At 40.2% G+C, this 13,641-nt stretch overlaps 2 protein-coding genes across 2 annotated transcripts in view; one reads left to right on the top strand and one right to left on the bottom strand.

The window, feature by feature from the left end:
* Window positions 1–227: 227 nt before the first annotated feature.
* Window positions 228–4,195, bottom strand: LOC115823364 (fibronectin type 3 and ankyrin repeat domains protein 1-like). Its single transcript, XM_030787414.1, has 10 exons — window positions 4,174–4,195; window positions 2,796–2,979; window positions 2,498–2,625; window positions 2,009–2,090; window positions 1,681–1,755; window positions 1,503–1,568; window positions 1,029–1,194; window positions 685–828; window positions 500–577; window positions 228–347 (listed from the first exon to the last, which is right to left on the bottom strand). Exons 1-10 carry the CDS (start codon window positions 4,193–4,195, stop codon window positions 228–230), a joined length of 1,065 nt encoding a protein of 354 aa, XP_030643274.1.
* A 3,369-nt stretch (window positions 4,196–7,564) lies between these two features.
* Window positions 7,565–13,641, top strand: part of dhx32b (DEAH (Asp-Glu-Ala-His) box polypeptide 32b) — a 7,863-nt gene continuing 1,786 nt past the window's right edge. The window contains exons 1-8 of the mRNA XM_030787415.1: window positions 7,565–7,834; window positions 8,319–8,512; window positions 9,682–10,060; window positions 10,262–10,495; window positions 10,666–10,759; window positions 11,027–11,176; window positions 12,351–12,542; window positions 13,227–13,367. Of these exons, the coding sequence (XP_030643275.1) occupies window positions 7,565–7,834; window positions 8,319–8,512; window positions 9,682–10,060; window positions 10,262–10,495; window positions 10,666–10,759; window positions 11,027–11,176; window positions 12,351–12,542; window positions 13,227–13,367 (1,654 nt within the window). The remainder of the gene's footprint in view (window positions 7,835–8,318; window positions 8,513–9,681; window positions 10,061–10,261; window positions 10,496–10,665; window positions 10,760–11,026; window positions 11,177–12,350; window positions 12,543–13,226; window positions 13,368–13,641) is intronic.

A 13,641-nucleotide genomic window follows, 5' to 3' on the forward strand; every position in this document is an offset into this window, starting at 1 on the left:
TCATGAATCGTTTCAACAAATTATTTATATTTAAGCCGGAAAATCTATTTAGAACAACTTCAGCGCTGTTGTACTAACTGATATTGAAAAGGGCGTGTCTACATTTGGCTGCTGTCATGTACAAATGATCCGTTATCTTAAGGGGTGTTCCACTGACTTCTCTTTTCTTCCAGTAAGTTTGTTATGTTCTGGAAGAAACATCATGTTTGCTTGTTTGTTTGTTTTCTTCATACACGGTACAAATACGTCAAACGCAAATAATCTATGCAAGCAAAAATATTCATGAAGTAGTTTTCATTTACCTGTCTCTCACATGCTAATGCCCATTTAGCTGCACAGGATCCAAACTAGAGAAAGGTAGAAAAAAAAACAAAAAAACTTTATACCGTGTGTAAGTGGTTATACTTTGCTGATTCTTTGCTGTTGATTCAATCTTCCCTGGACACTGGAGCCAAGCCCACTTATAAAGAAGTTTCTTTCTGTTTCTATCTGGTCTTACCTTGTCCTTCATGTCACAGTCAGCACCGCTGTCCAGCAACAGCTTCACCAGTGCCTCGTGGTTCATCACGACAGCAGCCTATCAAAAATAAAAAAACACCGATTCTGTAATCAACCATCATGAAATCATAACCCCAGATCTGCAGGACTTTAATGGCACCCATAGAGGAACTCATGTGTTTGTACCATGAGTGGAGTTTTTCCGTTCTGGTCACCGATGTTGACGTCCGCCCCGGCGTGGATGAGCAGGGAGGCGACAGCTGTGTTACCGCTGACCTCTGCGACCCTCATGAGGGGTGTCCTGCGACACAGCCAATCTCTCACGTTCACCTAAAGAGTAAAACATGCTAAAAGACGGAACAGGTCTGTTCTGTGCACAGTTACATTATCTGGGTCCTGTTTGTTCCACTAACAGTGTGAATGGAACTGACAGTGTCATACTTACAGAACTGTTGGGAAACATTCTAAGGCTTAAATACTGGTTTAAACGAAACCTGGGATAAGTATTTCACATCAGTGTGATTTCTGACCTCACAGCCGTCTTGGATCAAATATTCAACGATGGATACGTGACCTCCTTCAGCAGCCCAGTGCAGTGGCGTGCAACCTCCTGCATCCCTAGACCGCCAGGAAGCCCCAGATTTAAGTAGAGTCTTCACAACGTCCAAGTGCCCCGCACAACAGGCCAGCATGAGACTACCATAAACATACCCAAACATCTGGCATTATGTCACTGCAATTACCAGAGAAACATACACAAACACGCAAACCACAAATATCAGAAATACGAACCATACGCACACCCACACACACACACATACACACACACACACACACACACACACACACACACAGTTCAGTTGCTTGTGGGAAATCACACAGAGACACACACTCAGTACCTAAAATATCTATGATGTTGATTGCATGACTTTCTTCTATAGATATGGAGGAATATGTACAGGGCTTTATTCAAAATAATTAAGACAACACAGAACATTACACACCTATCCTTCCCATCACTGTCCCTCATTTTCACATCCGCCCCATGTTCCAGCAGTACACACACTAACCTCGATGTCAATCAGACATGAATCATTGTTATGAGCACAGCAAACAAAAACAGCAGGTATGCTGTAGATGACATGTATCTATTTATATAACTACAATGAACTGGCACAGTACCTGGAAAAGCCATTCTGTGCTGCCACCATGAGGGGTGTGTTTTTAATGCTGCCCATACCATTCACATTGACTGTACTGCTAAAAAACACACACACACATACACACAAACTGGCTTTAACCTACAAATAAGTGACCTACCACAGTGGACTAAATGATATGTATACAACATAAATGTACATATATGCACATATGTGATGTGTATACAATGTTGTATAGTCATCACATATTGATAATTTGTGTGATTACCAGTTGAGCAGGTTTAGATTCTTTATGTTAATTATGTAATAATGTGTAAGTACACACTCCTTGTAAGCTTTGGTCTACTCACCCTGACTGCAGGATTTTGATCAGCTCCTTCTCATCGTTACTGCTCACAACCTGATGGAGGTTTCTCCCACTCGGCTGTTCTCCTGCGAACACCATCAGTCACTGTGACAACACACTGGCTAAACACGGAACCCTGAGTGCTGAGGACACTAGCCAAAAACACAGTACTTATAATTGTTCAAGCTACACCAGAGACACACTTGACACCGAAAGGAAACAAGAAAGTAGGCCCTTCATTCAAATGCCCGTTATATCTGAAAAGAAATTACAAGACCATATTTTCTGTGTGTTCATGCACTTTCATGTCCAATAAGTCTAAGTTGGTCACAAAAAACCCTAATGTTACATATCAGATTTATCTGTTGTGTGGAGCTGTTATACTGTCTCACAATGGACCAGCATGAGAGAGCTCATTTAACACCAGTGAATTAGTTTGTTATTGGAAGCGTTAATATGTTTGTCTGATGATTTTAAGTTTGGATAAACTCACTTGCGGTGGAGACACAGAGCACTGAGCTGAAAACACACTCCCATGAGGACTCCCTAATGACCTTCAGTCTAAACTTATAGACACTTTCAGCCTCCAAACCTTGCACTACATGGCAAGTACCATACCCTCTGAGTGGAGGACCAAAAACACACACCACACACCCGCACACACAAGAATCGGGTTATTGCAACCTGTGTAGAGCTGCAAGGTAGCCTCATAAAAAAAAAAAAAAACATGACTACAACAAGACCAAAAGAAATATTAAATATAGATGCTGTTGGGTTTTCAAAATGCTCACACGTATATGATGCCTTTAATGCCTGTTTCGGGCTCAATCTCCTCCAGACGGTAGCGGATCCTGTGTTCAGGACGGCCGGTTCTGCCCTCTGTCCCCTCACTCTTCCACCTCAGCTCTATGCTGCAGTGACTTACCTTTCCAACCACCAGAGGGGCGGGAGTGACCAAACACTCAGCGTTGCCTGCTGTAGAAACATCTCAAATCTAATACTTGGTCACAGAAACTGTTTAAAATCTTATCTAGTTCATGTGCAAGTTATAGTGGCTTAAGACCGTAAGAGGTCATTGTCTGTTCACAGGAAACGTGTGGACGGAGGCTTCTGAATGTACTATGGCATTGAGATGCTATATCAGGCAAAACTGCCAAATAAGTGATGCTATATCAGGCAAAACTGCCAAATAAGTGATGTTATTTCATAAGGGAATTTTAGGCCAGTAACTTATTCAAGTTAAGTCTGAAATCGCTGAACCATTGAAGAAGTTGATATGAATAGAATAATTTAAGTTAACTCAAGGATGAAAATATTGAAGAGGAGATGCCACTTAACACCATTTTAAACCAGTCTAGGCTTTTAACCTGAACCTTGTGCCATTCTACAGGTGGGGTGAGCTGGAGGTGATGGATTGTAGTGCTGTGCTATGTTTCCTATCTTAGATAGCATCAGAAACCATTCTGCAAAAGCTGATCAGGTCAAGTAAATGATTCCAAAATTCACAACAGAGATTAGGTAACATATATTAATAATGATAACAGCAACTTTTTCTTACCATCTTCTAGAACTCTAACTCACCCTTTATGCTAGTTGATGGTTACCATGGAAACATCTTGAGACTACGTGCTTATGTGAACCCTATGTTTTTTGAAGTGTGTAGTGTACCTATTTTAACTCGAATTATCTGAGACAACATGACGGACTATTTTGATTATTATTCGTCATACCAACAAATCTTTGCAATCGCTGCCCTGCCTCTCATATGCTACGATTAATCGTGCATTCCAGTACTATCCGAATTTCGTGCTTAACAGAGTGCAATGTAGTAAAAAGGAGCTGAGTATATTCAAGTGTTTCTTGAACCTAACTGCAGAGGCGGAAGCAAAAGCAGAAGCGGAAGAAGATGAAGAAGCAGAAGAAGAAGCAGAAGCAGAAGAAGAAGAAGAAGAAGAAGAAGAAGAAGAAGAAGAAGAAGAAGAAGAAGAAGAAGAAGAAGAAGATAGTCAGTTAATTAGCTTATGTGATACTTTTTTATGGACTGAAAATAGCATAATAGTTCGCCAACCGTGGCATTTTATGAACTATAAATTGTTAAAAGACTACTGTTTTCATGCGTACATGATAATAAGCCAGTAACTGTAAATAAACGGCATTAAAGATTTGTACCATTTAGTGTCGCTGTCGCCATTTTCACCTGGTGCCGTGAAACGTTTCAATTCGAGATTACGTCATCGGGTATCATCGATGACATACAAGGTGCCGATTTTGAGAGTTCAGTTCTTATTCTTCTAGCCTATACAAAAAAAAAAACCCTCAAAGAAAATTAAACCAGTGAATCTCAAGGGATAGAGTATTAATTAATAAGGCAGAAGGAATCTTCCAACTGACATATGCAGCTTTGGCTCTGCAAGTTGATAACAAACCACTAAAAGAGACTGACAAAATGCTCTTCAATTTCATATGGAAAAATAGGACACATCACTTGAAGAAGTTCTCATGAATTCTTATGAATATGGTGGGCTTATTTTTTATTTATTTATTTTGGATTTTTATGCATTAAATAATACATTGAAGAAAAATTGGCTGAAGCTTTTTTTTTTTTCAGAAACCCTACCTCCATTTGGAATATTATACCTGTCCATATATTATCTAAGCTAGGTGGCTTAAACTTTTTCTGGTTTGTAAGTATGATTTTGATCAAATCTCTGTAAATTGTATGCTTTTCATTACCAGGGCTTCAGGCTTTATGTTTGGTTCTCATCTACAAACTAATTTTTCACTTCATAACTTTTTTTATATGGAATAACAAAGATATTTTATATAAACACAAATCTCTCCTCATGGAACATTGGTTTCATAATAATATTGTGGTGGTAGATCAGTTATTTAAAAGGGATGGTCTTGTCTTTACTTATGAAGAGTTTCTGCCTGAAAATAATATCCTTGTAACACCTGGGGATAATGCAAGAGTCTTTGGTGCAACACCCTGGAGTCTGTATGCTGTTTAAATCTCAGCCAAGGATTATAGTCCAACAATTGCCCTTGTTATCTCCTACATACACTCCCATGGGTAAAATTTGTTTTTTCAGTTATTCTGGTAATAACAACAGATCTATAAGAGCTCTGTTCCAAGGAGATATTACTACACTACCATATGTGATTTCATACTGGAATCAATCTGTGGATTATCTGGTATGGAAGAAGGTCTGGCTTCTACCTAATCGATACTTAATCACCAATAAAACTAAGGAAATTTCTTTAAAACTCATTCGTAAATTCTATCCAGCTAAAATTATGTTAAAAAAGGAGAGATAGTGATGTGAATTGTAGTTTCTGTTACAGATGTCCAGAAACTGTTGCACATTTATTTTGGCATTGCCCTATTGTGAAGAATTTCTGGCAGAACCTATGTGTCTTTATTACTGAAAATATTGATGAAAGATTTATCTTACTTTGGAAGAATGTATTGTTTAGTCTCCTGGAAAATAATACACAGAAAACACTTTTGTGTACATGATTAATCTTATTATTATAGTGGCCAAATTTCATATCCATAAATGTAAATTTACAGGTAAGAAACCATGCTTTATTGCCTTTAGCAAAGAGTTCAAACAATACATTTATTCAGTTCAGCACTCTCCAAAACAAAAAGCAATTGAAACTATAACAGCTTGTACTGTATTAAAAAAAAATTATATAGACCCTTATTCCGCCTTAGTGTTAAACTATAATGTTAAAATGTGTGGGTTTTTTTTTTCCTTTCTTCTTTTCTCTTTTTATATTATGCATTCCCTTTTGTACTTGTGTTGTTATAAAAATAATAATAAAAAATTTAATGAAAAAAAAGTTCTTATTCCTGAGAGGAAAAGTCATGTGAGGGCCCCACCAACAGAGGGCTCCATGAGGGTTCCATGCGTGAGGGAGCACCAATGGCAAGTGAATTCATGATGGATGACCGGCAGGAGTGCAAAACTGCTGCAACTGCTGTAAGATAAACTAGGCCGTAATATACTGTGTGTCCGATGTTTCAACCACCAGCTCCATTTACTTGTTGTCTATGCTGAAACAGCTGTTAAATTTGTCAATTTTCTTCTGCGTCTTCTTCTTCTTCTTCCTCTTCTTCACTGAAGCATGATGACAAAAGGTAGAATAAACAGATTTTACACAAAGGCAATAAGAACTAGCACACATTTTTCACATAGTCATTTTTTAATAATAGGGGATGTCCTGAGAGGTTTGTTTTGGGGCACACTACAAATAAGGGCTCATTGAAAAACTGCAGAGGAGACGACGCAGAAGAGATGACAGGCTTGGATATGTACATTGGAGGTATCACATTTGTGTCCATATGTGGCATCCAGTGAAGACGTCCCTTTCCCCCCTCCCTCCTTCGGAAGAAGAAGAAGGGGAGACTTACTCCTGCCCAGTGGCACAGCTTGTTTGCTAGAGGGGTGAACTGGGGGCTCGGACTTTGGACTGTCGATTTGTCGCCTATGTGTTCATCTCTTTCAGTTTTTTTTAACCAGTGGTCTGATTTTGTCCCTATTTATTCCGATGGTTAAAAATATTTATAAATTAAACAGTTTTCTTTGTTCTAAGGAGTACATATATCTGTTAGCATTATTATGGTGTTTACATTTGATTGTAATTTATTTCTTTATATGTCGTCATTTACTCTGTTATAATCTATTGTCCAGGTAAGCACTGGGATAAAGAGCCCTCTCAGAGAGTTGAGGTCAGATGAGGATGTTATGCTTTCGTCTGCGGTTTTTTTTTTTGTTTTTTGTTTTTGTTTTTGTTTTTTTTTTTTTGTTTTTTGCTTTCCTGAAATTAGTTCGATAATATGTTAGCCAATCGTGAATAAATTCTTTTTCTGTTTACTTTCCATATTTGATAGAATGAATGGGTGGTTCTGAGGTATAAGACTATGGTTTAATATGGTTTGAAATTGAGTTATACTTTCAATTTTAACGCGCGCAATTGCGAATAAACCGCGTTTTGCTCTTCACAACCCCTAGAGGTCTCGATTCAGTTACCATGGGAACATCATGTGTATGCACAATAGGGGGTGCTCAATCTCAGTCATATGTTGTTAAATGCACAACATAATAATTTTAACTCGAATTGTCTGAGATCAGATTAAAAAGTACAGACTGCTCTGACCTTTATGGCCGCACGAATGCAATGTTTATCCTTCATACTGGCGAGTCTTTTTAATCTCTTTCACTCTGCCCCCACTCTCATCTGTCCTGACTCTATTATACTGGGATTAAGTGAGCACATGACCACATAGCGGTTCCAAATCTCAGTAACCACTCACCCATTCTGAGGCGCGTCTGCTCTTTTGTTCACTTGTGGAACAACTGTTGCAAGCGTTCACTGGCTGTGACTTTGCGCCTCTTTGCAGAGCGAATTTTGGATGCAAGTGTTATGTAGTCTGCAGGAAATATGGCATTGACAAACTGTGATTAGTTCGGGTTTTGTTGTTGCTGTTTTGTTTTGTTTTGTTTTGTTTTTCACTGGAAAGCTTAGAAACTGTCGATTCAGACGATTTGCTATGGCGTTGGCTTTTGATAGTTCTGACGGAGATTACTGGAAGGAAAAAGTAATATCTGGCGGAGATACAGAGAAAGGAGACGTTGACTATGATGATGAACTGGAGTTGAATCAGTTCGACGGGCTTCCCTACTCGTCTAGGTATTACAAATTGCTACGAGAAAGAAAAACTCTCCCGGTTTGGGGTGCCAGATGCGATTTCGTGAACACTTTGGTCAGCAGCCAGATTATCATTGTCAGCGGCACTGCAGAAACTGGACGAAGTACTCAGGTAAATTTTCTTCCAGCTGCGGTTAAATAAATTTACGGTAGACTGAATATTAAATTGCCGTTACTGACAAACTCATTGGCCGATGGAATGGAATGCTGTGGGTAATAGCCTACACTGTCCAAATTAAACCAATCTGATGTCTTTGTTATTGTTATTGTTTCTGAATTATGGCCATAATTTTTGGGTGACTTCAGCTTGGTTTTATCATCACTGCTGATTGATGGTAGACCGGCTATGATTATGCTTATTGTAGTCACACATAAACCCTATCTCAACAACATATTTGAGCAAATCAGAGATTTAAAAATGCACCCAAAGTACGGGCGAGCAAAACAAATGTCTGTTTTGCCTCTTGGGTCTGGGGCAGTAAGGAAATAGAGTTCCGGTGACTGGTATAGAGGTGCTAGTAATAGGTTTATGTAGTCGTAGTAATGTAGCAGTTAGTGGTGTGTGTGCACTGAATTCTGTTTTCCTCTCTTTTCAGATCCCACAGTGGTGTGCCGAGTTTTGCCTGTCAGTGCAGTATCAGAATGGCATGGTGGTGTGTACTCAGATACATCGACAAAACACTGTGGAGCTGGCCTTACGAGTGGCCGACGAGATGGATGTGAACATAGGCCATGAGGTGGGATACAGCATTCCACTGCAGACCTGCTGCTCCACTGACACTGTGCTGAGGTATGAATACACACACACACACTTTTCATACCCACAAACATGTGCACCAACCTCTGATTTGATCAATTCTCGAATGCAGACTTACCTATGAACCAGCACTAATACACAGACCATCCCTCTCATTTTGCCTACCTAAGCCCTGCCCCCTCCCCTCCTCCTCTCTCTCTCTCTCTCTCACACACACACACACACACATACACACATTCCTCCTTTTCAGAGACAGCTGCCTTCTTAAGAATAGCTAACAAAAGCCTGTTTGGGCCTCAGTTTTGAGGTTGCCCCTGGCAGCTGCCACACGCTCAGAGACACCATATGCTTCTCTTGAGCCTATAGAATCACCATAAGTCACCCTAGTCAACAAAGGTACAAGACACACTTATTCAGACAGCTGAATGATTATACTGCTTAAAAATACAGAACAGGCCAATTACTCGAGTAAATTACTTGAAAACAATCCCTGACTTCACTAAGCTCTGATTTATATAGAGCTCTTCACTCAGTGAAACCACGCAGTGTAACAGGGTATTTAGTTTTGTTTTGACTCCCCACATACATGTTCTGTGTTGACATGGCAGAAACATAGATCTGTTCGTTTGGTCTCTCGTTGAAGGTCAGAGTGGTTATTGTTCTTGTTAAGTTTTATACTCAAGACCTAATTAGTGTGTATACTCTTGAGCATTGCTTTATCTCTCTCTTTGTATTTTGTTCTCTCTGTAAATGTAGCTCATTATTTTTATGTATTGTATAATTTCATCCAGAAAAGTCATTCAGATGAGTTCAAAGACATGAGAACAAATGAAACTCAACATACATATGTGCAGTAACATGAAATACTGTATAAAGCTCTTTAAGCCACAGACACTCAGGTCCTACTGCTGTGTTTACCCTCACTTGTTAATCCTCTTAATCAAAGCCTGATTTTATATGGAAAGCAGGTGTGCTCACAATTCAGTCTGTCAGAGTCAATGGTGGTTGGTTGATATGAAAATCAGCAAAACTGCATTTCGTTACGACTGGATTTGGTCACCCCTTGCTCCAGGTTGAGTCTTTCCAAGAGTCAATATTCACAGTGTGCAGTGCTTAAGGAATATTCAGAGCTACAGGAATTATCTATGAAACACAGTTATTGTGAATGTTCATATCATACTGGTGATGATTATGTTTGGCAGGTACTGCACTGATGATATGTTACTTCGTGAGATGATGTCAGACCCACTGCTGGAGCAGTACGGTGTTGTGGTGATTGATCAGGCCCACGAACGCACAGTCAGCACCGACCTCCTGCTCGGCCTACTCAAAGACATCCTACTCCAACGCCCCGAGCTCCGATTGGTCATCCTCACCGCACCCAGCTCCTCTGATAGGCTACTGCATCACTATAGCGATGTGCCTCTGCTCCGATTGGAGGGGCCGCAGCCGTCTGAGGTGGTGTATGACAGTGGGAAGGAGGGCATTAAAGATTACCTCTGCTCCACCCTTCGACTAGTGCTGGGAATCCACCACACCCAAGAACCTGGTGATGTTGTTGCATTTCTGGCGACAGAGCAAGTAAGGGCAGATTCTGTCTATGTTCCTCTCCAGCATCAACTACCATTTTGAATTTTGAATCCTTGTAATGTAGAACAATATATCCCTGACTTATTAAAGCATTTTTTCTTCAAATTGCCCAGTATCCTTGATATTTGTATGTCTCCAGTCATGTACAGCACGTCTTAAATCCAGTTAATGATTCTCTTTCATTAACACCAGGAGATTGAGTGTGCTTATGCCATCCTGCGGAGGGAGGCTGCCTCTCTTGCCTCGTCTTTGGGTGAACTGGTGCCAGTCACTTTGTACCCAGAGAAGAATGACAGTGTTCCGATGCCTGCTGAAGAGGAAAACACTTGTAGGAGGGTCTTTCTCACCTGCAGCCCCAGTGAAGACCTGTTCTGGGCTGTCCGCAGTATTCGCTTCGTCATAGACGCTGGTGTCCAGATGAGATATGTACGTTTATGAAACAGCAGTGTTTCAGCACCTTGGACAAGTACTGAAGCACTTGCTTAAAGTTATATTAAAAACATTTCTTTTCTCTGCAGTTTGGTGTGTATTTACCCACCGTTGACACAAACAGCATTTATTCATTTCAGTAACACAATTCTATTTTTTTATAACAGGTCTATAACCCCAGAATTAGAGCAAACTCCATTGTCATTCGCCCAATAAGTAAGAGCCAAGCAGAGAGCCGCAAGCAGCTGATTGGCCCAACAGGTGAGAAAACGATGAGGAAATTTCTTTGCAGAGAAATACAGGAGATACATGTGTGTACTTGGACAATGAGGACACTGTAATCACTCAAGTTTATATGAGAGATAATGCATTGCTGGTCATTTCCTCTTTTCTACTTCAGATAAGCAAATATGAGATTTCCCCATGCCTTTCAGACATGAGTACATTTTAGTTGCATATGATCTTTATATTACTATAGCGGAAAAAAGTGATCAATTCTGTAACTTTTGATGACACTGGCTCCTGTAGGGAAGTGTTTTTGCCTGTATCCAGAGGACACACCACTTCCTGCAGAAAGTGTCCCTCATATTTTGGAGTCTGACATCACCTCCACCGTACTCTTCCTCAAGAGGATGGAGATCGCTGGCCTTGGTCACTGTGATTTCGTTGACAGACCAGGTGACTCTCCCCAGTCAACACTCTCACACATTCACCTGACACATGCTCAAACATTGCTATGGGTTATGTTACTGCAGTCACCATGAAAGACTAATGTTATGTTTATCTTTCTTTCTACATTTACTATTAACTTGTTGGTAAAAACCAATTACATGAGGTACTTATATGAAGACAGAAAGCTACAGGTTCTGACATGAGATACAAGGTTATCTCTGTGATTGTTTGAGTATCCCACCAACCACATTTTCTCAAACAAGCACAACAGGTCTGTTTTCCCACATCCATGTCTGACAGAAATGTTAGCAACAGATCCCAAGAAAGTAAATCCAACAAACAGAGTAAGCTGTGTCACACCGTCTTTTGGTACTGGCTAGCGTTGGCTGTGTTTGGGCTGATTCTCTTGGCTTGTGTTGAGGGCACAGATGGAGCTGTCCTCTGTTCTGTGGTATTAGAAGGTGCAGAGCCATGCTTTAGCTGAGCTGACAAGGCTCTGACAGGTTTCTTTTGTTCCAGAGGTGACCTGATTCTGCCTGGGGGAGAGCTCAAGCAGCTAGCATGGCTGGGGAGAGCATTTCGGCTCATGATTAGTAGAATAAGGACAAGCCAGCTGGACGTGTGCTTGTGAAAACTGCACACCAAAATGAAACACAAGGGATGTTTTGTTTGGGTCCATATTAGGGCTGCCAAAGCACATGCTACAGTTAGTTTACTATGATCAGTCTAAGCCAAGCCGTATTGTGCTAACTGTTCACGGACACACCTGCTAAGGTTTAAGAAACAAAATATTTATGAAATAAGCACACACAGTGTCATAGATGCCAAGCATCACTCATGGCACCCTGTGTTCCAGGAGTTGAGCATCTCCATAAGAATGCATTTAAGCCTGTCCAAATGTAAGTTTTCACTGTTCCCTAGGTTATTTTCAGAGCACTTAAAAGACACGTTGCACTGAATAGTTATTTGCCTTCATTCCTGTCCTCAGTATCTAGCTCTCCATGGCACACAGCAGTACTCACTTAGCTTTTTCCTTGCTTTTCAGTAACACAGCAGAAAATAAACCAGACAATGCCTTTGTGTAAAGTCTCTGTGACAGATTATGGAGTTATAGCTGTCGTTCATTGAGAATGTTTTAACAGCACATTATAAATTTGTATTGACGGCTTAACTCTTTCAGATCCAGAGGGTCTAATGCAGGCTTTAGAAGAGCTGGATTACCTCGCTGCGCTGGATGATGACGGGAATCTGTCGGAGATTGGAATTATCATGTCAGAATTTCCCCTGGAGCCCCAGATGGCCAAGACTTTGCTTGCTTCTTGCGAGTTTGATTGTGTGAGTGAGGTGTTAATCATCGCTGCCATGTTAACAGGTATTCAAACTTATTTATTCTTCTCCTGTCAATCAGTCTGTCTACCTGCCTCCCTGAATTCATTCATTCAAATATTTACCAGTCTATCCCTTTATTTATTTGTCTTTCAGTTTGCCTTTCAATCCATACAGCTGTCCACATTAATTCATCCACAACCCCTTCTTTCTTTTTACTTAACCTGTGTTAGTGAAGTCTGTATTCTCTTTAAAGTCTCTCTCTAATCAGATTATTTTTAATAGGCCTCGTGTGTTCTAGGCTCTAATAGCTATCATTAAGAAGTCACAGATAATAGATAATATTTACATTAGGATGTATGGAGTGCACACTGAGAGGACACTGTGTGGGTGATAAGGTTAATTGGAGTATAATTACGTGAGGCCCCTCTGCCCATTTAGTGACAGAAGCTCTGTCTGGGATAAAGCTGCAACCTGTGAGACAAATGGTCTTAAGCCTGCTGCATTTACAAAGCCTTTGAGCCAAAGTGATGCCAGATGTCATGTTTTACACTATAGCAATTTTACAGTACGTGTCAGTGGAAAGTGTTACATTAAATTTTGACACATGGTACATTTGCATTTAAATAAAAGAAGAATCTGTTTGAGTTTAGTATGGAGAAATTGTGGACATGTTATGTTTGTGGAAGTGTTACTAAGACTGTTTATACCTGTCTCTGTCCTCTGTCAGCGCCAAGCTGCTTTCTGACTCCACCTGTGGCTTTAGCCCATGAAGCTCTGCAGTGTCACAGACAGTTCCAGCACGTGGACGGAGACCATTTCACTCTCATCAACATCTATAATGCATTCAAACATGCAAAACAATATCTATGTGAGTCATACATTGCACATACAGTCAGCAAAAGTCCATACCAGCAGTCCTTACTAGCAGTCTTATGATAGATAAGAGAAGACAGCTTAGTGCGTGACGGACCTGAGATTGTACTAGAGAACTATATATCAATAAAGCTTTTCTTTGTTATTAGATAGAGGGCAGGTCAGCATGTTATTGAACAGAGTTGTTGCTGTGTACACTGAAGCAATGTAGAATTTGTGAATATGTCAACATAGACAACAAAATTGTCCCATTACAGTGATTTGACTCC

Source organism: Chanos chanos, chromosome 10, assembly GCF_902362185.1.
Source record: "Chanos chanos chromosome 10, fChaCha1.1, whole genome shotgun sequence".
Classification (NCBI taxonomy): Eukaryota; Metazoa; Chordata; class Actinopteri; order Gonorynchiformes; family Chanidae; genus Chanos; species Chanos chanos.

Bases quoted from the DNA above. Each gene is read 5' to 3' on its own strand.
- LOC115823364 (XM_030787414.1), bottom strand. From the start codon at position 4,195: ATGGCGACAGCGACACTAAATG. The intron at 2,980-4,173 runs GTACAAATCTTT...ATGTTTCTACAG, and splicing joins GGCGACAGCGACACTAAATG to CAGGCAACGCTGAGTGTTTG. The intron at 829-1,028 runs GTCAGAAATCAC...TTTACTCTTTAG, and splicing joins TGATCCAAGACGGCTGTGAG to GTGAACGTGAGAGATTGGCT.